This window comes from Neopelma chrysocephalum, unplaced genomic scaffold (assembly GCF_003984885.1).
Source record: "Neopelma chrysocephalum unplaced genomic scaffold, ASM398488v2 Primary Assembly neopelma1_69, whole genome shotgun sequence".
Taxonomy (NCBI): domain Eukaryota; kingdom Metazoa; phylum Chordata; class Aves; order Passeriformes; family Pipridae; genus Neopelma; species Neopelma chrysocephalum.
The window spans coordinates 794,136-821,877 of NW_020897729.1; the positions used below are offsets into that span (position 1 = coordinate 794,136).

Genomic DNA, 27,742 nt, shown 5'->3' on the forward strand with positions numbered 1-27,742 from the left:
CAGCAATGGAGAGGAATATCTTCTCATCCTGCTAAAGGCTTTGACTTTTGGCAGATATCTGACCCACAAGTACATACGTTGCGCATGGTTTGTGTTTAGGATGCCCGAACATCCTTCTGCACAATGTATTCAAACATACCAAATTTGTATGAATTGCCTGACCATGGAGGTTGCAGGAACACTCAAACTGGGTTGGCATTTCAGTTGTGCAAGACCAATGTCTGTCTCAGTCAGTCTTTGAAGAAGGCATCTAGCCTGGCCATTAATTAAGCTGCAGTGTACCTCGCTTGCTCACTGATGCCAGTGGGAAGTGGCAGGCTGTCAGCAGATTAATAAAGCTAGATGGGCTGAATACAGCCTTGGTCATCGAGGCAATTCCCTACTGCTGGGTATTTCTACACGGAGTGGTCTCCGGAGATGATTTCAGACACCTGGCTTCTCTGGCTGATGGTTTGCTGACACCATTGCAAATGGGAAAAGGCACTGAGGTAACACACTTTCCTGGGAGACAATTAAAAGATCTTAAGGAAGCAAGAAAAGCCTTAATACATCATATTTTTATCCTAGCTATTTGTAAAAGCTCTTCTTGTCTTGACAGAAGTTTATACAGATGTTTTGATGCTTTAATAGTTTTTCAATAGTCTTTTTTTCTGAACAAACCCCAACTATTTTGGGTAACTGTCTGATGATAAACCACAATGGTTGTGGAAAAAAAGAGAGCATCATATCTGGTGAATGAAAAAAATTCCAGAAGCACATTCCAAAATCTTATTATTATAATCAGTAACAGTTTATTTTCCCCCTAAAGATAACAAGATCATTCTGCAGAATGGCTTTTAAAATATCAGGTTTCACTTCAGCAGTGATGAGGCAACATTAGCCTTTACACTCTGGGTTTATCTGTGCACAAGCTAAGGATTTCTTAAGGAAAACAATTCTTTTGTGTAAGTCTTAAAAAGGGTTGCACAAGCAATAGAAGATTTTAGGAGCAAACTCCAGAAACTGCAGAAAACCTTACACAATCCCTGAAAAGGGCAGCTGCAGGTTAGCAAGACCTTGATGTAGGGAGATGATGTTACTTGCCAAAATTGGGAATTCCTCCTTGCTAAAGCAAGCTGGCATATTTTAACCAAAAGGCAGGACCCTCTGCTCCTGTTAATCAGTGCTTCTGATGGAGCTGTAGCAGTTCATGATGCTGAAGGTTTTTGGCAATGCTGATTGCTGTGGTTAGGCAAAATACCCATCTGCACAAAGAGTGATTCCTGGCATCCTTGCAGCTCATTTCCCAGGTTAGTGTGTTTCCAGGCATTTGAAGGTTCCTTTCTCTTAACAGCTGCTATCCATCTTTATAAAAACGAGCGTAACAGATGAAGCAGAATGGCCAGTTTTGTTCTAACTCCATTGACCTCACTGGATTTATATTAGAGAAGATTTTGGAGTAATAAATTTGCATTTGCACAATTACTAGAAACATGCTGTAACTCCTTCCACCCCGAGTGCTATTGATTTCTCAGATGCCAGATCAGCACAATGCAGCCCCGTGCCGCCGCAGGGGACCAGCTCTGGTGACAGAAGCAGGGGGACAATGCTGGCCTTGCTGGCACTGTGTCACAGCCATGGTGCTGCTCGGATGCGGGTGGCTTCTGCTAAAGGCCCACCCCACCTGTCCATCATTACCTCCTGAAGTGCCAGAGAGGAAAGTTTCTGGAGCAGCCTCCTGGCAGATGCAAGGAGGGTAAATTAGCCTAACAGATCAATCAGTTTTTAAATGGAAATCAGTATGATCATAAATGTCATCATGAGTCTGTGAAAGCAGAGGGCAAGGCTCAGGAATGCTCCTGGTAACTTTTAGTCCTGGATTTCCTCATCTGCCTTCAAGGGAAAATGAGAAGCCCTTAAAACTTATTTTCTTCCCAGTGGCAGGAAGAGGGATTGAGCCAAAATTTGCAAAGGTGCAAAAAATACTATTAGCCTCCCAGGATATAACAAGCTTGGACAGAGTTTTTTGAAGGAAGAGGTGAGCTATAGGAATATTCCATTAATTGTGGATAGTGTTTAGAGAAGAGCTATAAAGGTCAGCAGAGGAAGTATTCAATTTGTATGAAGAATAATGAAAGGATGCTGCCTGCATGTGTGGCTACAACCTACGGCTCTCACAGGAATGTGGGCACCTTGAGAAAAACATTTTGGTTAGGGCAGTTAATTACTGCTATGTAATTTGACAAAAAAAGACTGAATTAAGTCAATGGAAATTGGACAGATATATAGGCAGCCTCAAGACACAAGCCACGCTTATGGAAACTCTTTTTTTTTTTTTCGAAGCAGATCACCCACCTGCCTCTTCCTTATGAAATGAGAGATCTTAAAGATCACTGAAGAGGAGGGAATCAAGAGCAACACATTTGTTAGCAAGTCATAAATTTGCAGGGAGAAAGCGAGGGGAGCAGAAAAAGAATGAACTTGAATTTCACAAGGGCGAGAGGCACCCTCGAACCCCGGCAGTTGCTCGGCTCATGGCAGAGAGCCACCAACTGGGAGATGCAAAGTAGCAGAGCAGCATCTGACAATGAAGTTCACAAGTCGTTAACCAGCAATGTAAAGATGTACTCGACAGGCTGCAAGTGAAACGTCCTCCCAGGTTTAACACTTAGTCTTCATAATATGCCAGAGACATTTCTGAAGAGAGTAATTGGCCAAAAGGAAATGAACAATAAACCCTATGATGGAAGTCAATGCTCCTGGGAACTTTTAATTTTTTTTCGGTTAAAATTCTCTGTATTACTATTTCTCTGTGTAAAGCATGGATGAAAGATCCTGGGTGAGCCAAAGTCCTCTGCCCATCCTTAGAAGGCTGAAGTTAGAGGACGTTTCGAATCAAGGTTGCTTATCCTGGTAAACATAAAATCTTCATCTGATCTGAAACAAAAGGTGTCCTTTCATGTTTGAGCCACTCAACTTTTTTTAAAACCACTTAAAATACTTCAGATTTGCATTTTTTTCTTTAAGATTTGACTTCTATTTTGAGCACATTAAAATTCTCCCCTCCACTCCTTTTTAGTCAAAACTCTTCACTGAATTCTTCTTCAGTTTATAAATAGTTTTGGTCCCTCTAAACCATCATTTTTATGACTTTCATATTTCTGGAAAAAAAGGCGCTGCTATTATTAGTCATATACAGCCTTCAAGACATTACCCAAAGTATTGTCAAACAACTTCTGTTCCACTATTACTGGGAGGACACCCTATTAAATGGATGTTTTTTCCTTTGACCAGTCGCTTCAGACAGGTTTCTCAACCCACAGTTGTGCAATCAGTTAGCAAATTATTTTGAGGTTGAAAAATACCCTCAGAGAAAATTTCCAGTTTGTTCTCACATGGTTGTGTGCTCCCAGTAGCCTTTTGATTGAGCCCAAGCCACCATGTTCAGGTTCACCAAGAATGACCCATGTCCGTAGGATGGGGAATACACGTGAGATCCCACCCTAATGGACAGGAGCAGTGCGTTGGGTGTATTAAGTCAGGAAAAAGCTATGTACCTGATGTTACAAAATAACATAAGAAATTAAATGGTTTTGATGCAAATGTGGGTTTATGGGGAGGAAGCTGTTTACAAATAACTGTGACTCCCCATCACTTTCTAGATAATAATAATAATAATAATGGCCCATCTTCGTGAACGAAGATTTGGGGAAAGGTCTTTTACCTTTCCAGCCTGCGCAATGGATTTTTTAGGTGAGACACAGCCTGCGCTGAACTGAGCCCACCCTTTAATCCTAAGGTTCATCTGCCGGGGCCAAGCAAGCTTGGACAATGGCAGTGAGGTCCTCAGGACGTAGGTTTGTTTAGAGTGTCCTTCTCATAGATGGATGGCCACACAGGGCTAACGACCTCCATCAGGCCAGAGACCGGGATTTGAACCCGTGGTCGCAGCAGTGAAAGTCCTGCACGCTAACCACTAGGCCACCAGGGGTCTCTAGATACATCTGTGTATAATGTCTGGCTGGTGCTTCCCTTTACCTCCACCTTCCCACTCTTGCCACACCTGAGATATAATTACAGCCTGTGTTACCTGTACTAAAGTACTGTTTAGAGTATAATTTTTAGCACATCTAAGATCTAAATGAAAGCTCTCCCTTGCAATGAGTGGTAGAAGAAAAGGTAATAGAAAACAAATGTTACCTAGCAAGCCAGTTGAATAACTTAAAATCTGGACTTCCTTGTGAGGAAAAATATGGGGCTACAACTCTTCCCTTCCTCATGAACACTTTGATTTGCTGGTGAAAAGATATCTCCTTAAGCTTTTTACCCGGTGAAATCACCTAACCTATCATTTTCAGCCATGGAATTTTTCTGCTCACACATGCTGTCAGTTGTTCTGTGGGGTTATTTCTCATGCAAACCAAAATAGTTCCTGATTTAAAATGTTCCTCAACCTGACTGTTCACATGATAAATGACATAATGGAGTCGCATTCGTTAGCACCAGAAACAAACTCCAAAATAGAAGCAGACAATTACTAAACAAACATTCTGTAATTATCTTTTCTTTCCTGACCAGCTGAACGAGGAAGAAAGCAGCAATGTGTAGAGCTCATGATTAGAGCTGGTCATTTAGGCAAGAAAAAATATTGGACTCTGGTGTATTTCATCAATCAGAATGTGGAGGGAGCTGGTTACAGCTGATGGAACCAATATTGTGGTGGATGTTGATCATTTTCCCAGCGTTGACTCCCACTTACTTCCCTTTTTATATTTTTAATCTGTCTCCTAAATCACTTCACGCAGCTGTGTCTGGCTTATTTTCTTCTGTCTTGCATTAATAATTAATTCCATTCCTTTTGGTCTGCCCTTGACCTTCAGCCATTTCAAACACCTTGATATAAATCTTTGGATGTATCACACTATATATTCCATTATACATGTTTGAATACTACATGGAGGTACTCACGAGCAGGCATGTCCTCATAAGAATTGTGAGAGTCTTTTGCAGACCTTTTTTAGTACTTCTTTGGAGCTCATTAGTCCATTATCTGGCAACGTAATAGTCTCATTCTGAGGCACACCATTATTTCAATTACAGAATGATCATAATTAGACTCTCTGCTCATTAGGACTTCATTGCTTCATCTACATATGGGAACCTGTATCTGTCTTAATTAAAAGAAGAGGAATTGCTTGTTATTTAAACATGAGTTTAACCTTAAATACGATTCTACAAATTAAGGACAAGCTTAAGTGCTCTTTTACATGTAGTGAGAATAACATTTATAGATTACTTGCCCAAGCAAAATAGGTGTTCCCAACATTCAAGGCAAAACAGTTTACAGATGTTGCATCTGCTTGTGAATGAATTCATGTGGTTTGGACTCTGACTCTGGGTTGACACCTCTGCTCTGTGTGCCTCAGGTCCAGTCCCAAGGGTTGTGGTTACCTCGGAAATGTTGACTATGGGGCTATTTGTTGGGAATGCAAGGAAGGCTCAGGGGAGTTCCTGCCTGATATGCTGGTGGGTTCCTTCCACTGGCTGGTAAAGCCACATCTTGCCTGGTGGTAGAGGGGCAAAGAGTTTGCTTTCTTTCACATTAAATGTTAGGAAGAAATTCTTCCCTGTGAGCGTGGTGAGGCACTGTCATGGGTTGCCCAGAGAAGTTGTAGATGTCCCATTCCCAGAAGTGCTCAAGGCCAGACTGGATGGAGCTTGAGCAATCTGGTCCAGTGAAGGGTGTCCCTGCACATAGCAAGAGGGTTGGAAGTAGTTGATCTTTATGGTCCCTTCCAACCCAAATCATTCTATGATTCTATAATTCTTGATATGTCATTCTGGTAAACATTTCATTTGTTGAACAAAGAATCAGTTTCTTTCAATGTGAAGCAAAAATTGTCACCAGGGAATACCCTGAAGGGAAGAGTTGGAAGTTTAGTAATTATTTGTTCAAAATATTCAGCATGTATTTACAAAGAACGAGGCACGACTCAACCACTGCAATGCAGGGTGATGTTTTGTTATTCCCAAAAGTATTTATGACATATATTATCATTAGTTTAACTCCTGATGAGCCCTAACAATGGAGAGTTTGGTACTGTGAGGTTTTGTGGCTCTGTGGAACAGAGTCTCAGAACAACCGTGGCACAAGTCCTCTCTCAGACTTGTTCCACACAGTGCAAATCCAAGCCTAGTGGATTGCTAGAGACTTGCCTAAAGCAGCAGTATGGGCACCCTGTATAGCAGAGCTGGTGAATCCTGCAGGCCTCCTATGAGCCTGGCTGCAGAGAAGGGGAGCTGCCGCAAGTCCCCAGGGAGCAGCTCTCCATTTTTCTCTCCCGCTGTAGCCAGGTGTGCTTGTACTTCTGGAAGTAGCGAGGCAAGTCCTTTGCATTTCAGTTACATATCCAAAGGGCATGTGGTTTTGTTATTGTTGGTAGCATCTGTCATCTCTTCCTGAAACAACTCTCCAGGCGTGAGGTAGATAACATTTGGTGGAACTATGGATAAAATCAACTACTGCTAGTTTCTGTAACAAAATACATAACACTCCAGCCTTGCATTCAATAAAAGAAGGAAGGTTTAATATGCAAAGCAATAATTCACAAGGCAGCTGTTGTTCTCTTTCTATTAACCCTTTAGATTAGCCTAGAAAAATGTGGAAGATCAGTCCTTTTCCTGTCCTGGTACAGTGCCTGGTGCTTTACCTGATAAAGCGCTACCAGGTAAAGACAGCTCTATCTTATGTTGTTCTGTAACAAGGAGTGGATTAAAGATACAAGCAGAGCTACTTCATCACCATGGCCTAATGATATTCAGCAAATACAAGCCCTTTGAACCACTTGGATTCCAGAAGCAGGAGGAGCAATGATTGATTAAATCTTCCACATTCGAGATCAGAAATAAAGTCAGGGGGATGCTGCAAAAGGCCAGGAAAAAGCAGGAAATATTGATTGCAAGTCACTTCAAATGTTAGGAAACATCTCATCCTCCCAAGGTCCAGGGAAAATATTTGATTTTTTAATAACTTTTTTTTTTAAATCAGTCAATATCACCAAACTCATTCTTCTGGGAGACATTATTCTAGTCTTCCCCATTTTTATATGCTGAGCAGATTATGCAATATCAGAGGAAATATTATTGCTCAAGGACTCGTGTCTTGTGGTTTAAAGATGCAACACACAAGTGGAAGTACTGGAACAGAAGTGGGACTGCCTGTGTCCACCATCACCAGTGGTGAGAGCAGGGAATGGCAGGGCAAGCAGAGCTGCTGGTTCATGGGCCGCCTGCCCAGCTGGCAGACACAGGAGTTTGTCTGGGAAAACTGGGAATTTTTTGGCTTTGAAGATGAATCAAAAAATTGTAATGATTGTTCTAAGCACTCTTAAAACCAAATTTTGGGAGTTTTACCTTTTTTCCAGCAAGTACTCCCCACCCTTTTTTCATGCTAATGCAATACAAACTCAGTTCTTTAGAAGACTCATTCAAGGATTGAATTGGCCATGTCCCGAGAACAGTCTTATAGAATTAAAACTTAAGAAACTGTAAATATGAAAATCAATTAGCTTTTTTTATTTCCTTACTTTTTGAAAATATCTCTTTTGCTAATTGTTTAGACAAAATTATAGAGTATGGCCTACATTAATTTGTTGGGGTTTTTCCAAAAAGTATTTATTGTCTTGCTAAGAACAGAAAATTCTGTCTATCTATGCAATCTATCTCTGCATACAAATTATTGTTTTTAGCTGTGATTTTCTAGCTCCCAAGGGAATTAATGAGCAAAGAAGAGCTCTCAGTAATGCACGCATGTGCATATGACTGTATATAGATTTTATATTACTTATTTATTATTTATGTCACAGGAGCTTTTTCAAAACATCACTGTATATTTTTCTTTGAAAATATTGATCTAGAAGAATTACTGGCCTGTCTCTCTGCCTTGTCCCTCTCAGTGCCAGCTCAGGTCCCTTTCTGTGACCCCACTGTGGGTTCAGTGCAATGCCCCAGCCTGTGCCATGCCTGGGCTGGAAGCTTGAGGGCCTGAATCATTCTTATGGTTCCAGTTGCTGGTACATCTGAGACGTGCTGTGTGGCACCAGGGAAGTCCCCTGCAGTGATGGCAGTGAGGAGAGACAGTCTGAGAAACATGGCATGCAGTGCATGGCCCCCGTGGAGCAGACCCTCCTGTGTGCTGCACTGCACCACGCTGCCCCAAGGAAAGCCTCCATTCCTCCCCAGTGAACTGGGACCTGTGATTTCAGCATCCTGCTGGCAATGTCAGTCTTCTGAGGCAGAAAGACACAGCAGGCTCTTTTGATTAAAAATAGGTCAAGATTTAATTGAAATGAAGAAACATTTTTGGTTGTGCAGAAATTTGAACCAGCATTGAACTTTCCTTTTTTTTTTCCCCCATTTCATGCTCATTATTTGAAAGATGTGCAAAATTTCTGGATTTCTGGAGTCAGTGGTAATATGATAATGTAGTAAAGCTCTCCCCTTGCTGTCCTCTCCCCCAAAATAATTCCTGAAGTTTTAGTCATCATTTCACACATCACTAAGTAAACATCCCCCTTCCCATCACTGGCCTGATGGAGACTTAGTACATTATTGTGTAAAGCAGAGCAATCATGATATGAAATGCAATACACGGGCAATTTCAGTATCCTTGAGGTATCTCTGCCAGGAGCATGGAAAGCAGTTCAATTTCAAGAGTAATGAGATTAATTTGCAAGTCACTTCTATTGAGCCTTTTGTGATTTTGCTGTTCTCTCCTACAGTTACAGGTCTTGACTAATAAACAGTGTTATTATATATAATAGAGAACATTTCCCTGTCTCAGAGTGCAGTGTGGCTGGAGAGGGCAGACTTCAGCTTGATTTTCATAATATTTTCCAATTAGATGACCAGACATCAGTTTTCAAAATCCCTTTTTGGTGGAGGTTTGCAATCATAGCTCCTTAGCAACTGAAGTAACATTAAATTAAACTGATAAATGATGCTCTAAAAAAATATTAAGAACTTCAGCAGAGTGATTAATTTTTGATGCCCTTTTAGGAAAGATTTACAGGATGTGATGTGCATTTGCTATCTGCCAAGTGCAGTTCTTCATCACCCGAGTACACAAACTTTGCGAAACAGTTTTCTGATGAAGTGCAGAGTAGATCGATTCACTCTTCCCAGCTGATGAGGAAAGATCTACACCTTTGTTACAACTTTTCCTTTCACCCTGGCTGCAGCCCTGGAGAGTCCTGGCCAGTGTGGGAGATGGCAAAGCTGTCACTTGAAGCACGGGCCAGCCACAGGCACCCTGGTGTCCCAGCTCTGATGTTATGGACCAGCTCTCTCCAGCACCTCTTTCTACCATGCTGTGCCACTTCTCGTCATGCACAAGATACTGAACTTACAAACAAAAGAAAATCACAACCTCCACGCCCCAAACCCTGTCTGACCATTCCTCTTCTTTCCTTTTCTCCTTGGTTTTATTAAAACCATAGTTTTAATCCAGCACATGGAAGACGTTGAGACCAAGCCTATTCCTTTCTTGGTGATCAGAAAGAGCCTGCTTCCTTCACTCAGAGGGACAGGCAGCATGTCCTGCCTCCTACAAGCTAGTTCTCCATATAGGCTTTCATGTCAGGCAATGCTGAGACAGAACTATGAGGGGTGGAGGCATTAGGAATAAGGTTTGGAGTGGATCTTGTGCACAGGTGATGCTGTGCCTATGACCCCAAGCCCACCCTGGGAGTCTGCCTTTACGTACTTGGAGAAAGGATTCAATACTCAGGTCAAGGGAAGGCTGCAGGCACTTTTTTTTTATGGAGCTCCCCAGCCATTTCTATGTCTTTCCTCTGGACTATCCTGACATGTGCCACTGCCCTGCTGTGACTTCCAGCTCCTTCACAGTGAAGTCACTAGTAAAAGGTTACTTGTTTTATACCCTCCAGTTCTCTTTTCTTTTCCACTGATTGCTGTATATTGCAGGCAATCCTTCTGACATGTGCATTTAATCAGTTTGTGACAGGAAGATGGGTCAATGGGTGAGCTCTGAACAAAGAGTAAGAGCCCAAAACTGGAAATAGGAATTGCTCTGCTGAGCACAATTCTGGTGCCCTGGCTACCATTACAGACAGGTGAAAGCAAGAGAGTAATTATTAGTTATATTTCTTCTGCACCTCTGTTAGTGTGAATCTGGTTTATGCATCATAACAGAAAGGCTTTCCAAAAAATACCTCATTGTTCCGTAAATTCTCCTTTTCCATGACGACGTCCAATTTCTTTCTGAATTATGTTTGGCTCTTGCCCTCAATAATTTCCAGCAGCCTTGTATTTCACAGGGCATTTATACACTCAGCGTAAAATCTTTTGATGGGCTTTAAAAGGTTGGATTAAAGGATTTGACACCCATGAACTACCTGCCAGTTGGCTGACAGTGCCTTCTAGCTTCACTCCCTTCTGTTGTTGCTACCAAGAAAATTCTTGCCCAGAGAATATTTCCAATTTGCCTTGATATTGGCAGTGATTCTCAAAGTATCTTCAGGCTCTTCATCTTTAATGAAGACTGAAACAACAATCCCAGGCTGGCCTCCATCAAATCAACAAATCTACTCCCATGGGATTGCACAGTCTTGAGGTATGCCCCAGTCCTTTCCTCAGAAGCCAAAGACATTAGAGATGGAAGCAGAAACCTCCAAGTTAGTTATTCCATCTCCAGATGAACTAGTCCATTGTTAGGTTAAGTGGTCCAGAGAACATAGAGCTGTTCTCCACAGAACATGTTCTCCACTCCCCACTTTAACAGGATTTGTAGCAGGACTCATTCCTGCTTCTTATTCTGCAAGCATAACCCATAAACAAAGAACAAATCATTTGCTCCTAATAGTCTTCTCTTGTCTCTCAAGACAGTCCTCTGTGATCTTTCCCTGCTATGAAATGACTTACATTTTCCAGTGTCTGTGCAGAATGGTAGATGTCCATGGAGCCTATGCAGCCCAAACCTTCTTTCTGGTTTGAAAACAGTCTTTCTTGCATTATTTTCCCAACAGTTTGCAAAACGCCAGACTGTGGTTCATCAGAGGGGTACAGAAAGCCCAGCTGACCCACTGATTTTAGTGGAGTGGATCTGTGTCAGTGCAATGCTCCTCCTGTTCTGTAAGAGTTTCAGAAAATGACATTAAAATATTCCTAGACCTCTTGTGAGCACCAAGAAAAGAGGTGTTTTATCATGGAGTACATAAGAATTTGTCGTTTCCTCTTACTTTTAATGTTACCACCCATGAATTCTGTTTATAATGTTTTGGATATACCGCTGTGTTTCCCTCGCTCCATGCTGTCCTCCAGCTCTTCAGGCAGAGAGCAGCTCTGTCACTACTGGATGTGATGCTGGAACTTACCTTCCTTCAAGGAAGATGATTTCCAGGAAGGTTATTCTACATTTATTGGATCAAGTCCTAACCTCAAGAGGTAACTTGGGCTGTATTTTATATAGAAAACAGTTTTCCCTGCGGATGAAAACTTAGGGCAGAGTGTCTCTTATTTTATAGAGCAGCTTTGGCAATTGCCTATCGTGGGATTAATGGTGATGGGGTAATTTAGATTCTGTAGCACATTGAGATAGATGGATTTACAGAGTTATCAGTAAATCCACTTCCAGGCATCTTTGCTTTAATTGAATTTAGTGCCATGGAAAAGATGAACTTGATGAAGGAAAGTCCTTCTCCACCTGCCTTGAGAATAAAGGTCCAGCTGAGGCAGGACCAGCACACTTTGCCTTTATTGCCAGTGCAGGCAGTACCCACAGGTGGGATGGCAGAGGAATGCTGCCTGGATGTGCTGCCACAGCCTGTGCAGAGCAGGAGGGAGGTTGGCAGCCTTGTGGTGCCCACCCCAGGGCTTGAGCTGGATGGCAAAGACTTGTGAAGCCCATCAAGGGGAGCTTATAGACCAACTGGCAAGTCTGTATTTGAAGTGTATTTGTTTGCATCACCTAATCTCCTAAAGAAACAGGGCAGCATGATCACATTACTGATGGACTGATGTCCATCCATCTCATTGCTCTGACTCCACAAATGCTGGCCATTTTTAGCCTGATTTGAATCATCGCAAACCAACTCAACCCTAATCATTCCTACAAGTTTTAAAAAAATAACCATCAGGTAAAAAAGAGAGAACTGTTAATGCTTCCCTGAGGAGGAGGACACATCAAATACAGTAACATTAGGACAATATGAATCTGGGGCTGTCAAGCTGAGACATCAAGTGGGAAAGGGCCATCTCCATAACCAGGACCAGCTTCTCAGCTTTACCCAGTGCATCAGAAACGCCAATCTCCCGCTGCCTCACTCAAAGCCTGGCCACCCTCTCATTTTTCTCACTGTGTTGGCAGGAGATTTGTGAGTACATCACCATGTGCCATTTCAAGCTTCATTTGAATAAGCGTCCCATATAATAGACTTTTATAGCTCTCTTCTGTGAATTCTAAATTAACACAACTAATTAAAATGTTCCAAAGTTTTATGTAAATAACTAATTAGCATTTGAGAAGGAATAGTAAATTCACAGATGGTTGTGCTCCACTCTGCACCAGTGTTGGGCCCTTGGTGTAACATCCTGCCTGGCAGGAGTGGACAGCCCAGGTTTCACCCCAAGGATGTCCCAGCACCATCTATCCTGCCTGCAAGCAGCGGGAACTCTGCGTCTGGTAGGATTAGGCTCATTCTTTCTGTCCCTGACACCAGAGCTTGCAAGAATAGGGTGATCATGGGAGTGTGGATGAGAACATCAAGGAAGAAGAGATTTCTGCACAGGAGATGAGGTGGGTGCCTCAGCTGTGATTTTCAGTGAATATCTTTTAGAAATGGAAGCTATTATACTTAACACAACATAGCTGAATCTCAGCACTCCTGGGTTCCAGCCCCAGCATTCCCACCAAGACCCTGGAAGTCTCTGTTCTGTCACACAAGCAATGTGTCCAAGCACCACAAGTGAGAATGAAGCTAAATATTTTCTTCTTCTCTCACAGTATTAGAGCCCATTGGTATCTGTAACACACTGGAGAGACTCAGGAGAGGTGGTGAAGAAGTAATATCTTGTAAGAATGAGGAAGTTTAAAAAATTAGATCCACATCTAATATTGATTGCCATCCTGGTGGAAGTGAGAAGAGTGTCCCTTCTCTGACATCTATACTCTCATATGTATCAGGAGGCTTACATTTATACAGCCCATTTAAATGCTATTACAGCACAAAAAGGACCTCTGCAAATACAAAGAAGGAATTGGCCAGTAGAAGGTTGTTTGCTGCAGAAGAGGGAGATTATCACTAGAGTTAATTAAGGGGGAGGGATCATTTTCCCTTCCAATCACCCTCAACTGTTTTAAGGGCAGTTCTGAATGTTTGCACCTTTTCCTTCTAGAGCTGCAAAGACCTGTGGGAGATGGAGGGGGTATAAAAACCTACTTCAAGATAGGATAAGGTTTTCTGATGAATTTGAGCAGGCTTCTAGGGAGGGGAGATGAGCTTGGGAAGATTCATATTGCTAGGATAATGCTGCTTGACCAGAGGGAAATTGAAGGAGCAGAAGCAGGAGTCAGTGGGGAAATCAAAGTGTGATTTAAAAGAAAGAAGTGTGCGGTGCCTGGCTGTTTATGTTGAAACTATAAACAGGAGTGTGTTCTTCAGATATATTACTGGGGAAGATGTAAAAGTGGGAGATTAAGTAAAATGGTAAAGCTGTTGAGGGGGAGAAGAGGCTATGCTAAGCATTCCTCTTGCGTGGTCTTATTTGCAATCCCTGTCTGCCCTGGAAGCATCCCCCATATCTCTCTCTGTTTATATGTGCAGCAAACTCCTGCAGAGCAGGGGGAAGATAAAAGCTCTCCATCTGGTCTTCCAGACATTGTTTCTCAGCCTGGCACCAACCTGGAGAGGAGGTGAGATGGGTGGCTGGAGGGCAGCCTGGCTGTGCTACAGGGCTCTGGTGTGGAGGAAAAGCAAACCCAGAGGAGCCTCATTGTCTCATCTCTACCCTGACCCCAGGTACACTGCTGCAGTACAAGACAGGTGGGAACACACCACACCCCAAGCATCAGCTCACCATGTTCCCAGGCAGAGCATTTGACTCTTTACCTGTCACAAGAGGAAAGTTGGAGAGCAGCCTGCTGATGCCATGTTTCTTGAATCCATAAGTGCTGATATCAGCCCTCACTAATTCTGGGCACACAGGTGTGTGGCTGCAGCCTGTTCTGAACTGACTCTGCCTGCAAGAAATGAGGGTCTGAAATCACTGCCCTTCCCTGCATGGAGCCCAGATGGGCTGGGTGTGCTTGGCAGGGGACAGGCTGCAGCTGAGGCCCTCAGCAATTCAAAATAATCCCAGAGAGGGCAACTGGCAAGAATATAAGATGCAAGGTAGAAGGTAAGCAGTCAACTAGGGTAGGAGCCAATAGGTATTGGGATAATCTGAGGAAGCCTTAGGCTGAAACGTTAGCAGATGTCTTCACTTAAGGACACAGGATGGCCTTTAGTGCCTGGAGTCTGGGTGTTGCAGGAGGCACCAGGAGACACGTACATGTCCCTGCGCCCATGTGGTCCCTCTTGCAGAGTTAACCCCTGGAACACAGGGTTTCTTGGGGAAGTAGCACATGAGCCAGCTGATATAATGACTGGCAGAGTGATGTATTTCAGCACTCCTTGCTAAATGGTTCTGCCTGGAAAATTGACTTGAAAATATGTTTCAGGATGTGCCAGATAGCCTAATGCTAATTTCTCAACCAAAACCTCCCATGTGGTGTCCAATGCGATATCAGTAACTCAAAAGCAGGGGAAAATGAAGCCTCTATCTGCTTTCAAGCAATTTATTCTCCTTTTGCCTTTTTACATCCAGCAGCTAAGTAAATTACAGGGATTAAAATACTAAGGGCTTTTAATTTTTTTAACTGTAATTTCTTAGTTCCTGGCAACAGAGTAACAAAAAAATTATGAAAAAGTATTAAAAGCCAACTATAATTTCTAATGTTTAAAATCCACATACAATTTTAACTGATTAAAGGTAAGAGGACCTGTTTGAGCACAAAGAAACAGCAGCAGGCTTCAGGGTTGGAGTAGTTGTAATCAGCTTCGATTTCACATTAGAAAACCAAAAGGGAAAAATTTCTGCTGGTGATTACTTTGTATTTCTGGTATGCTTCATCTTTCTCTTTGTTCAAGCTGCTTTTAATTTTATCAGCTTTATCCTTAGTTCTGCTTTTCTGTTCCTCCAGTCTTGAGGGTTATCCAGCCCTTTGAACTGATTTCTGACAAGCTCTGTGGGAGGTCTAATGGTATCTGGAGAGATTGTGAGATGAAAGGTTTCTTAAGCTCTTTTTTCAGGTGGGTTGTAATACACAGAAGTTCATGGGTATTTGGGAAGTGGTAGAGGTGGGGATTATCTCATGTCCTAGTGTCCAAGCCAGAAATAAGACAAGCCCAACTACCATTTATTTCTCAGATGCAACAGATCTTAAAATTTAATTCTGAGCTCTGAATTCTCCCATAAAACTAAACAACTGGTAGGCTTAGCCCAAATCCTGTAATTTAGGCACTTTTTTTTTTTAGGATCCATCTTAAGTTTAAAAAAAAATCAACCGGGGGGGGTGTAGAATCCTTGCTTTCCTAAATTTTTTCAGCTTTCCCCTGCCCCACCACACACAGCTCTCAGTAAAACACTGCACACTGATCTCTGTATTTAATGATAAGAACAGAGTCAGTACCAGTCATCAGCATACACAAGATGCTTGCTAGAAAGGTGCACTTCTCAAAGTTGCTGTGGATTCCAGAGCAAGAACGCTCCTGCCTAAATCCTTTTATATAAGCTTAATATTTCAGTTGTCACAGTATTCATTTCAAGTATTCATTATAGGGTTGAATAGCAGTATTTGGATAATTCACAGTGATTTCTCATAACACATCAATGGACTTTATACTTTGGGTAGTTTTATAGTTTTGACTTCCCATGAATGTATGAACACCTATGCATTGAAGAGTTTTCTGTAGTGCTCAGTCAAGGATATGCATGCACATATAGGAGAAATCTCTTTTACAAATGACTAACCTAAAGGAGATTCCTTTTTTCGCTTTCCAGAAAGCCAAACTTTCTGCCAGGCAAAGGGCTTCACTGACCCCATTCTCTGCTGGATTTTCCCTACTGATACACCAAAACAAACAAAAAGGCTCTCTGGACTATCCAGAGCTACAAGGTAGCTGCAGTTGCATCAGATCTGAGGGGTGACCTCTGAAGCCTCCAAGCTTCGCTCCTGGGGAGGATGCAGCCGAACAATGTCATCCTTGTTTGCATTCATTTAAATCAGTGCCCGAGTCTTTCCTTCCTCCTGTGCAGCACGTCCTCCGCACAGGCTCACAAAGGGCCGTATTCATCAGCGAGCAGCAACTGGTTATAATCCTTTTGAAAGACAACAGGCTGTGCCAGCTCTACCAGGGCTTGTTTTAAAGTGTTCATCCTTCCTCGCTCACTCAAGCCTGGGGTATTGTTGGCTATCTCCTGTGCACGTGGATGGATCTAAGGGTCTAAGAACTGATGGCAGTGCTTCCATGAGGTGGGAAAGGGCTCCCTGGGTCAGCAAGTCCCACTGAAGTGGTTACATCTCCTGCGGAAGCTCGATGACTTGCATCCCGGGAGCCATTTGGTTTCATGCCCACACTCTTCCCACGGACAAGCTGCTGCTCAACCTCACTGCTCCGGATGGGGTGAACCTTCTTTGCATTTCCAGCCTCAATTTATTCATGGCTGGTTTGCTTCCATTTATTCCCGTGCCAGCATTGGCCATTAGCTTAAATAGTTCTCCCCAGTGCTGGATTTAGTCATCTCAGTGTGTGCACGGGGAGCGAGCAGCTCCTTGTGGCTTTCATTTAGTGAGAATGAGACCAAAGCTGCTTTAGTTCTCTTGTTGCAGAGAGGCAACACTCAGACCTCAGTTCTCCCTGTTACCCTGCTTTTCTCTTTGGCTAAACTGAGTTTACATGCCCTGAGTCTTCCTAGGACAGGCCATAAGGGATGATGGCAGCCTGGCAGCATAGATGTCAAGGGTCCAGGTGAGACAGCCATGGCAGCAAAGTTGAGTAGGGAGGGGAGAGATCCCAGGGGCCTTGAACTGGAGGAAGAATTCATTGTGGTGGTGATGTGAAAACACTGCAGCATGAAAAAGCCAATGTGCTTAGTTAACTCTTGCCAGTTGACCTTAATTTAGAGAACAGGGCCACCCTCCTGTACCTTATCTCCCTTCCACATCACATCTCCGTGCGTTTGCCATTCTGTTCCATGTCCTTCCCTGTGTCTGTCCCACCTCTCCTCCTGCCACTCTCCTTGTTTGCCTTCTGAAAAAGTCTTTCACAGTCTCATTCTGGACTGTACTGGGAGGCTGGTCAGGGCTTAGCAAGGTGGTTGCTTTCCCCTAAAGTCATCCCCAGCAGCCATCAAATGCTCAGAAGGCAGCTAGGGAAGAACTTTAAACAGGTTTAAACTGCTTGCTGTGCTTACAGGCTGCCAGGGGCTCGGTGTGGATTCTTGTTTGCCAGTGAATTGCCTCCCACTCTCACCAAAATCCAGAGATTCCCTAAAACTCTGTCTCAATCTAAAAGCATGTCTGAAATTAATTGTATGACACTCAAGCAATTAAAGGCCATCACTTCTAGTGCACATAAATACAAGTTGGAGTTCAGTTCCTGAAATTCAGACCCTGAATCCCACCTTGATCCTGGCAGACTTGACAAGGTAAGTCAGCTTCTCCAAATTCCTCCTGTGTCACAAGCTCTCATCCAATTTTGTGAAGCCTAGCAAGAGCCAGCCCCCCAGTGGAGGTGTTTCTGTGGTAACTTTTAAAAGTCACCCTTTGGATGATCCTAGAACTGCACATCTTCCTCCCATTGAAAGGACTGGGCACATTAAGCAAAGAGATAATGGACAGTCATAAATTGCTGTATGTTGCAGTAGTCCCCATTGCTGCCTGGGAGATGCATTTGTCACCTAGCAACGACATAAGGTGATGAGGAAATAACAGAATGTTAATCTAATGGCCACAAGTTAAAATCTATCAGGGAGCAGCTTCCCAACTCCATAGATGAGGTGGATATAAATGAGGAGGGAAGAGTTACCAAACTGTTCGTCCAGTAAGTAGAGGAGGAGGGAACAGGTGCTGCCTTTGTGTATGTGTGCATATATCTCCTCATGGGGGGCAGGAAAAAAAGCCTAGAAAAAATTGCTCAGACTGGAGTTACAGAGCTGCCCAGAAGGTGGGTCTCTCAGTTTTGCAAAACCCCGAAGGCAGTGGAGCCGCAGCAGGAGGGGTCACAGCCCCCCGGGAGTTTCAGTGCAGAGCTCCTCTGGGTTTTTGGTGTCTGGTCCTGACTGCCTTAGAGCAAGTGCTGGGGCTCTTTATGATATTCATGTATTCAAGCTGCTCAGCTGATTATGGACAAGGAGAGTTTTCCTGCTGAAGCAGCAGCTCTTTTCAATATCAGGATCACGCCTGAAGCAAAAGACAGGGCTATTCATGGACCCCCTTTAAGCCAACTCTCTCCTCTTGGCATCATTACAGAAAATGCAGGGACAGGCTTCACAAATTGCCATCATAACTTGAAACCTCTGTATGGGACTAACCAGCAGAAAACATCAAAGTTTGCCTCAAAGCTGGGAAGCTGAGCAGTGGCAGAATTCAATCTTTTCCCTTTTTTTCTAGAAATAGACCCAGAAGAAATGCTATGTGTTATTTTTCAGTACCAGGAGCTCATTGAGATACCTGCCCCCTGAAATACTGGGGATGATCCATTTGATGGCTCTAAATTGGAAGTACCCTGGGTGATGATGCTAGGGAAGTAATTGTGAGAGGAAGAAATCTGAAATTAGTTCAATGATGGATGATCTCTGAAGTCTGAAATTGTAAGAGTCACACAGTTTCCAGCAAGGCTGTGCACATTTTTATGCTGCAGGACCTTTTTCTTTTAAGAAAACAGTTAAGAAATTGGTTTGGCAATTTACTGTTGAACAACACTGAAAAGGATTGGTCTGAAGCAAGACACCATGTTCAGACCACTTATGTTGCCTAGCACATGCACTTAGCAAAATCATGAGAGATTCCTTCTCAGAGGGCATAGTTTCAGAGGCTCACCTTTCATTAGTACTGAGCTGAAAGTAAACATTTGAGAACACCAGGGCTTGGCCTAGGTTTATGCAAAACTTGAACATTAAATAATAAACCTTGGTTGAGTACATGTATCACAGTTGGTTAGACTTCTTGACCTTTCAGCTGAAGCAAAGCCACAGAGGTACATCTCAAGAGCAGCTCAGCTTTGTCAATCATTACGGAAGTAATGGCATCACAACATAATGCTTAACTCTGGAGTGAGGATTAAACATATTCATGGCAACACCCTTTGTGTTAAATCTGGAAGAACTGTAGTTAATGGTGCATTTCAGCCACAGGCTGTAAACTCCTGTGACAACCTATTACTGACTGCTGAACAAACCAGGATTGTCCGTTCTGAGAGGATCAGAGCTCTGGTGCAAACCGTCTTCTACCCCTGTTTAACCACATCACCTGGATGTATCTAGAGGAATCTAATCAGTCCTTATGAAAGGAACAATGCACAATGAAATGCTGTGTCCCTTGTGAGAATCACTGGGTACGTGTGGGGTTTTTTTGGCTGCATTTTCCTAGCAAACCAAACTCCGGAAGCTGTATAATGGAGTTGGGGTGCTGGTGGTGGTTGCCTCTGGCTGGGAAGGGTTTCCTTCACCCTTGGTGCACGTTTGAGGTGGTAGGCACAGTGCATAGGACGTGGTTGGAGGTAGCTTCCTTTTTTCTGTAATGCCAGTACTCCAGCTGAAGGCAGCATGAAATGAAAGCGTGGTCTCACAGTACGGACACCAGTGACTCTTTATTTGTAGCAGGTCCTGTTAAATGCAGCCGTGGGTTAATATGGAACTGAGCTTCAGCAGCAGGAATTTGTGAACAGCTATGAAAAGACCGAAACAACTGCAAGGTGCTGACCTTAAACTAGTGTTCCTTTAACTTCTAGTAGCTGTTTGTGTCCATGCAAACCCAACTCCCTGGCTAGCGGTAATTTCTGAAGCGCAGGAAGCCATTGGGTAACGTGTTCTCTGGCTGAAGGCACAATGTGCAGAGAAGTTTTAAAAGCACCAATTTACAGAGAGTAAAACACTGCTGCAAACAAAGCTCTTCCAAAGTTTCTTGCACTAGTAATGCAGAGACCTGGAGCTTTGTGTTTCACTTCATGGATCACAGGAAATGGAGTTCTGTGTTTAACCTTCTTCCAGGTAACCAAACCCTTCACTGGGACCAGGTTGATTTTAGGGATTTTCTGGGGGAAGATTTCAACTTTTATGGAATTTAGTCATCAGCCCTTTTTACTTTTTTTTGGTGAAGGTTTTTTTGAGGACCTGATGAATGTGGGGAAGATTTAATGCTCACAACAGTTCCAATTAATGCAGAGAAAACATGACTGCCTTAATCCTTTATTCTGTCTACAGCTATTGAAATGGAAGAGCTTGGGGCTTCAGCAGCACGGGTGGGTGTTTGGCTGCTCTGACAGATTACTGCCTCAGAGCAGATGCACTTTGCTGCAGTTTAACTACACTAAGGTGGTTCTGCTGAGGTACTTTGAAGGATGATAAAAGAGAGTCCAGAGGATGTCATTCAGCCATGAAGAATACTCAGGGTACATGTAATCACAGCAACCACCTATTTGCTTTTGACCTGTTATTTTAACAATCAGTTGAAGTGCAAAAAAAAAGAATTAAAATATTCTGCAGCAGGGTGCATGTGTGACATGGCAAATTAGCTCAGTTTTAAAAGGACACGTCTAGAAGAGTTGAAGCTTCTGTCTTTTTCTCTATTCCTCATTTGTGTTTCAGCCACTCATTAAATTTCATAGATAGCACTTTATATGAAAGACTTACCATACCTCAAGATCTCTGGTGAAACTAGGGATGGAAAGGCAGTTTGTGCACAGGATCAGACACATTATAGAGATTTGGGGGGGGATTTCTTGCTGTTTACAGTGGCACAAGCTTTGCATAACAAAGTGCCTCCAAAGAAGTCCTGTTACTTAGAAATGTAAAATGAGATCTCTCAATTATACATATTTGATACAAATTTATAATTCAGAACAGACCATTTTAGTTGGACTCAAAGAAAGTCAGAAATGTCTACATGTTTTGGATATACACAAAGGGAAATCCAAACTAATGATTTACAAATTACATTCTAGTACTTTTTTTCCAATAAATAAACAAATCTAAATTCTTCTATCTTGTTCATTCTACTTCCCAGTGTTATTGCAATTCTATACCTGATCTGAAGTTTTAGTAATAACATTGGGCAACTATTATAACACACCTAACACAAGTCAGCCAAAAACTCTATTGAATTTGATTTAATTATACTGATGAACCACTCTGGTTACTTTTTGCCCAGATAATCTGAAACTGAGGCTAAGATCAACAAGGCTTGTAAAAATAAACTTGCTTGAGCAGAGACTAGAAAATATACCTGAAAAACAGGTTTCAGGTTCACATATTTGCAATACCTGAAACTTGACTCTGGGAATGATGCACCACCACTATCTGAAAAGAGGAAAATGCTTGGTACAGCACATATCTGGTCAAAAGAGCTCCTATTTACGGATGCATTCACACACAATTAGCTGATGGAAAATGAGCCACAGATCAAGAATTTGGTCGTGGGACATTTTCAGCAGACATTTCTGAACAGCACAGCCCAGTTCAGCAAACAGATCTCTGATTCCAGTGAGTGTTTCCCTGCTCTTGTCTTTCCCTCTTTCACATCAAAAGGAATGCTTTCTCTTTGGCCTAGCTTTCATCTGCAAACTACTGAATTTATTGAGCTCTTGGTGAAGTTATCTGCTGGTTTTGATATGAGCTGGCTTAGAGCAGAGACCCACAGAGGCAAGAGCTCAGCCATATGGTCCCTAGGGAGAGATCTGGTTTTCAACCCTGCAGGACCAGCACCTGTATGGCTCTTCCTCTCGGACTTCCCACTCTAAGAACAGTAATTATACTAGTAAATTGTAAAAAACCAACACATATCTGCCCTCTGTGATTTACATGTGTGTTTTCAGTTAGCAGACTCCGAGTCGGACTGTGAGCTTCGCGAGAGGTGAGTGTGGCTTCATTCTCTCACCTGTGGCTGCCCCCACCCTGAGCTCTTGGAGGGATGCTGTGCTCCTGCCTGGCACACCAGCACAGTAGAGGAATGAAAGCTTCCAGGAAAGGACCATTTAGAGTTTTTTTCCAGAGAGGAAATGGAGACTGGCAACCCTTTGGGTTTTCAGCAAAAACGCTGGTGGTGGGTGCCAGTGCTGAAAGGCAAACCAGTTGCACTCAGCTTCGTACATCATCTGCATCTGCTCCCATCTACATAGAGAAACTTTTAATAGGGCTTCTTTGATGGAGGAAAACTCTCAATCTTCTACTTTCTGATGATGCTTTTCTTTGTGTTAGTAGATGTGTTGGAGTGGGTACAGTCCTCTCACGCTGGACTGAAAGTCCCTTTTATTTTCCCTTTTTAGGTGCATTGGACAGAGCAATGAAAATTTTAGCAGCTGGTATGTGTGGTAAGTTTCAGATCTGCTTTAGAGGGAAAAAACTGACAAATAATATTCTTTGATGGATATACAGAGAGAAAGGCATTGAGAGAGACTGATAGCTAGAGAGCATTGCTCCTGGGCTGTCCCTGTGTTCTGTCTTTACAAACTAATGGGAATCATTTATCCATATCCTCCTCACTGTACGCTGACAACTGAGCTGGGAAAAAACGATGGATGATTTCAGGGAGAAATATTTGAATTTCCAGCCAGCACTTGTCACTGAGCACTCAGGTCTGAGACATTGGGTTCTGGAGACTTTGATCATGTCCAGTATGCTGGTGGGGAAAACACAACATTTAATGGCTATTTGCAAAAGATGTTAATGAATATGTTAATTTGAAGACATGCAGCCATCTGTCGGTGCTGCCTGCAGATGGTAATGGCACTGTTCCTCCCCTGCTGCCTCTGCCTTAGGTTCCTGATGTTGTTTTTCCTGGCCTTGCTCCTGTCCTGTGGGATCTGCTGCTGCCTGCAGTGCTGGCTGAAACACCGGAGCTGCCTGCCCCACCAACGCACCGTGGCTGTCTTCGCCCTCAGCAGCTCAGATACCTTTTGTGGTTAGTCCTGTCTCTGCCTGCTGTAAGGTCCTGCCAGCCCTGGTGGGCTTCCTGTGGACCATCCATAACCCAGAAAGAGGTGGCCAGGCTTGAGTAGGAGCTGGGCTGTGTTTCTAGTGAACAGTGAGGTGCCCGGTTAAGGCATCCTGGGGGCATGTTCAGACCACGGACTGGAGGGCTGAAGCCACATCCACTTTTCCCCAGTCCTACATTCAGCTGAACTTGGTGCTGTCCCTGTGTGTCCATTATGTCCCAAAGGTGCTTGGCCAGACTCACACTGGAGGTGTGTGGGACTTTCTCCCTCAGTGCTGGGCACTCAGTGGCCCAACATGCAGACACAGGCATTGGGGTCAGGCAGCCCTTTCCAGCATGTGTCCTGCATTTCTCACTCAGGCAAGACTTCACTGGTCTAACTTGAGCCACCCCAGTAGGCAGCTTAACTGGTTGATACACTCTGGGATCTGTCAAAAGTTTGTCTTGGTGGGTTTTGTTTTGGTAGCCACCCTCAGCATTCCCCCAGGAGCACCCAGCCTTTTGAGGACTGGGCTATAATAACTATGTGTAACACCCATAACTGACCTGGAGTATGGTCAGCAGCACCATCAGGCTGGGCCAGACAACATTCCTCCAAGAAAAATTAATCTAGTCCTGTCATTAGCCTGAGCTCTTCCCAGAGAATGTATTGAATGTATTACCTGCTTTCTGGGTGATCATGGGCAGTGTCTTCACAGGGAAGACCCACCCCAAACACGCCCATATGCCTCTGTCCTGACTTCTTGTATCTGGAGTTTGTGGTGAAAGGCTTTGTGATACCATGCTTCAAAAATTACATCCATGCCTTTCTTGTTTCCAAGTGGTTTGGCAGCTCCTCCCGGGCTCACCTCTGTCACCCCCACACTTGCTCTTCATGCCTGTCTCCTGCATGGTTGTGACTTTGCTTTTTCCCCAGCAAGTGAAGCATCTCAATGCCCATTCTCTGGATCTCTGAGCCCCTGCATGACTGCGGAGATGTCCTCCTCTTCTGCCCCACAGTTCAGCCTTGAGGGAACTGAGTTACCTCCATCCTATGAGGATGTTATGAAGGAAAATAAGCTCTAGACACCACATGTTGGCTTCCAGTGATTCCACTTGGCTCTTCAAAGGTCTTCCATCACGCTACAGGAGTGCGAGAGCAAATCAACCCTTACCACAGGCTGGCCAAAAGACTGAAAAGCAGCACATATTTCATCTGAACCTAAAAGAGGAGACTAAATACAACAGAAAAAATGCCAAAAGCATGTGTTGAATCTGTCGCAGGAGCTCAGCTTGACATTTTGATGGCTCTGGATTTCAAGAAGCTTCCTCAAAGACCTGTCTGTATTTGGAGTTTCTGTCTCAGCCTCCAGATTTATCTCTCTAAGGCTGCTAGAGCTGGTGTAGCCCCATGTGTTTTAGGACCAAATGTTGATAAATGACTTGCTAGTTCCTTCTCAAACTTGGGCTGCCTCCTTCACTCGGCGTGGTGCCAAGAAACACCCTCTGGCAAAGTCATGTTGTTCTAATACATTGTAATGCAATCATGCCACTCTGTGATGAAGGATTGTTTGCCACATTTAAAATATTTAGCACAGCATATCAGATTTGTCTAGTGCAAAAGGCAGCAAATTTATGGTTGGGGAAGAGAAAACAAGAAGTAGGGATTATGAGTAGCAGCAGTGGCAGGAGCTGGTTACAGAGCACAGAAAAAAAGTGAATTTGCTCATCTGAGCAGTTCTTAATTCCATGGTGACTGTCCTCAGCTACTCTTGCCCTAGCGTTGCAGACCAGCGGGCTTTGAATGACCTAGGACACTTGTAGAATTTCCCCACAGACATGAAATAGGGGCTTAGGTATTTAATACTTAGCTACAGAAATCTATTAGGATAAAGGGTGTCATTTTCTTTGACGTGATCACTGCAGACAGAATTGAAAAATACTTTAAGAAGCCATCCAGACTGCCTAATGCCCGAGCAGGATCAGTGCTACATAAGTCCTTCCTAGGAGGTGTTAGCCTAAGTAGTTCTCAAATTACTGAGGAAAGATGCTGAATTTCCCCCTTAGCCATATTCCAGATGAAAGCAAAGATTTCCTTTTGTTTGTCATGGGCAGGTCACTGAAGGCTGAATTCAGCCTACCTGACCTCTCTGCCTCTGGTCTCTCAGAGGCAAAGGCTGAGAAGGCTGCAGTCAGACCTCTCTTATTGCAAAAGGTAGATGTCACACTATGCACTGCATGTCCATGAAGCCATGAGCTCACTGTCAAATTGGGCAGCTGGGTCCATCTTGGATTAGTACCCCAAAAGATTAATGGAAGCCCACAACCTGGCTCATGGAGCAGCTCCCTACCTGTAGAGCAAGGTTAGTACCACTTCCCATGCTCAGAAAGAAAACTGGGAATATAAATCCACTAAGGGGTTTTGAAGTGCTCACGTATTCTCATATTGATTCTATATAAGAATATTTGCCAGTTAAAGAATTACAGCATATTTTGAGAGAAAATTCCTTGCCAGCACCACTGCAAATTATCTCTCTAAAATCTTATTTTAGAAGCAGCTTTAATGTTTGACTCTTGTGTGAAAGGAAATAAATATTGCTGTAGCCAAATGAATGTTTGTGCCAGCAGGCTAAAATATTACCACGTTTATTAATAAGGAAAATTAGTAAGCACAGACTCAGCCAGGGGAGAAGTCAAGCAAATCCTGAGTGTCCTTTTCCTGGCTGAACTTACTAAGAATTGTAGGTAATCAGCACCTCTCAGGATCAGACCTTTTATATACATAACTGCTTCCACTACTCAACCCCTTCAATTTATGCCCTAAAGCATGAGATTTGATTAAGCTTGTCACTTCAGTTTGCATAGCCTGTTAGTGGGCATTAAATCAGCCATCACTTGCTTCCCACCTACACACTGCGTTTGCTTCAGTGACCCCTTCGTGGCAGTGAACTCCACAGGTTGCCTGCATTGTGTGCTGCATAAAACATTACCACCTCCTGCTTATTCATTGCTTGGCTCTAAATACATTGCTGCCTTTAATTTCATTGAATGTCACCTTCTAATCAGGTGGCTAGAGAGGCTAACAAGCAAGGACTGCTCTGGTTTCAATGCCTCCATCTCTCTGCATCCCTCCTTCACCAGGACCAGTCATTCCCGAGGCCGTAAATTCTTCCCCAGCCACCCAACAGAGGGCAAGCGAGGCTTTCAGCACACAGAAACATTTGTGGAAACAGGTTTGTTTCCCTGCTGCTGGTGTGCATTCAAGTGTGTTCAGCTTCATGTTTGCGGTGCTTTAATTATTCACAAAAGGAATCAAATTATCCCATCAAAATTGTGACAAGTGGCTTGTAGTAAAGTAAGCTAGTGGCTGTCACAAAATCAGGCTCCATCTGGAGTCCCCAGCATGGGAGAACCTGTGTGCTGTGGTACCTGTGCAACATGACAGGAGCCACGGGAGCTTCCAAAAACTGCTGAAGGCCAGGAGGCATCTGCAAAAAAGTGTAGGGTTGCTGTGGGGGAACACAAACTGACCTTGCTGCTGGCTTGGGCTGGGAAAGGAGACTACTCCAAGAGAGGGGTAAGTGGGCAGTGCCCTGGTCCTTGGCTTGATCATTGAAATGGAGAAGAGGATTGGCTCTTTCTTCTACAAATGTATTTGGGGTGGCCCCACTGACCTACTGTTGCCTATGAAAGCCGCTTCCCCCAGCTTGCCCCCTTACCCACAAATGCTCCAGCAGGATGGACAAGGTTTCTCCAGACTTGTGTTCCCATTCTTACAAAAGCAGAGATTTTGCCTGGTAATTTGTTTTTGTAAGCACTCAGACCTTAATGAGGACAGTTAATGCAGTTTGGCTGATGTTTCCAGAATTGTGAGGAAAGATGAGCCATTCCCTTATAATTCAGCACATTAGGAAAAATAGAGTCCGCTTTGGAAAAGCACTTGTTCTGCTGCAACTCTCTGGCTGCCACTCATCCTCTGACTTATACTTCCTGCTGACTTTGAGAAGAAATGGCAAAAGGCTTTAGAAAAAAGGCAGAAAACAGATGTATTTGTGGAGGAGCTTGTTGTCAGCAAGCGTTGTGAGGGGGAAATGGGAGCAGTACAGAAGAGCTAATTGCTTGGTGACCATCTGGAAGCAAAAGACAAAGGGAACGTGGTGAGGCACATGGCTGGACTTTCACCTCTACACATTAAGAGCTGAATAATAAGGTCATAAACTGGCTCTCAGGCAAAATAGAGCAAAACCAAAGCCAGCTGAGCCATAACAGTGCATCAGCCTGGAATGCCAGGAGGGTTGGACATGAAAGATGGGAAAATAATTGATATGCTCATTAATCTGTGGGGGATTTTATTGTCATCTAAAGATTCTGCATTATGGGTTAAAGACACTTGCGCAGAGAGGATTAGGATGGGGCCGGGGACAGATGCCCGCCCTCTTCAGGTCACTAGATGGCACAATTCTGGTTCTTTTCTTCCTCGCTCAAAGACATCTTACAGTAGGGACCCAGGAGCTA

At 43.5% G+C, this 27,742-nt stretch overlaps 1 protein-coding gene across 3 annotated transcripts; it reads left to right on the forward strand.

Moving 5' to 3' along the window:
• The first annotated feature begins 20,166 nt into the window (after positions 1–20,166).
• Positions 20,167–27,098, forward strand: TMEM207 (transmembrane protein 207). Of its 3 annotated transcripts, none has more exons than XM_027685806.1 (5): positions 20,167–20,307; positions 22,131–22,168; positions 22,581–22,625; positions 23,073–23,215; positions 24,165–27,098. In XM_027685806.1, exons 1-5 carry the CDS (start codon positions 20,233–20,235, stop codon positions 24,311–24,313), a joined length of 450 nt encoding a protein of 149 aa, XP_027541607.1. In that variant the 5' UTR covers positions 20,167–20,232; the 3' UTR covers positions 24,314–27,098. The 3 variants fall into 3 exon arrangements, 2 of the variants coding, with proteins under 2 accessions (XP_027541607.1, XP_027541608.1); XM_027685807.1 differs by having other exon boundaries at positions 24,070–24,235; XR_003534657.1 differs by lacking the exons at positions 22,131–22,168; positions 24,165–27,098 and having other exon boundaries at positions 20,199–20,307; positions 23,073–23,136.
• The last annotated feature ends 644 nt before the right edge of the window (positions 27,099–27,742 follow it).

What these genes read in the sequence shown, in the direction of transcription:
- TMEM207 (XM_027685806.1), top strand. Translation starts at nt 20,233, where the DNA reads ATGCAGAGACCTGGAGCTTTGTGTTTCACTTCATGGATCACAGGAAAT. An exon ending in TGTGTTTAACCTTCTTCCAG is followed by an intron (nt 20,308 to 22,130) that starts GTAACCAAACCC and finishes GTGTGTTTTCAG; the next exon opens with TTAGCAGACTCCGAGTCGGA. An exon ending in TTTAGCAGCTGGTATGTGTG is followed by an intron (nt 22,626 to 23,072) that starts GTAAGTTTCAGA and finishes CCTCTGCCTTAG; the next exon opens with GTTCCTGATGTTGTTTTTCC.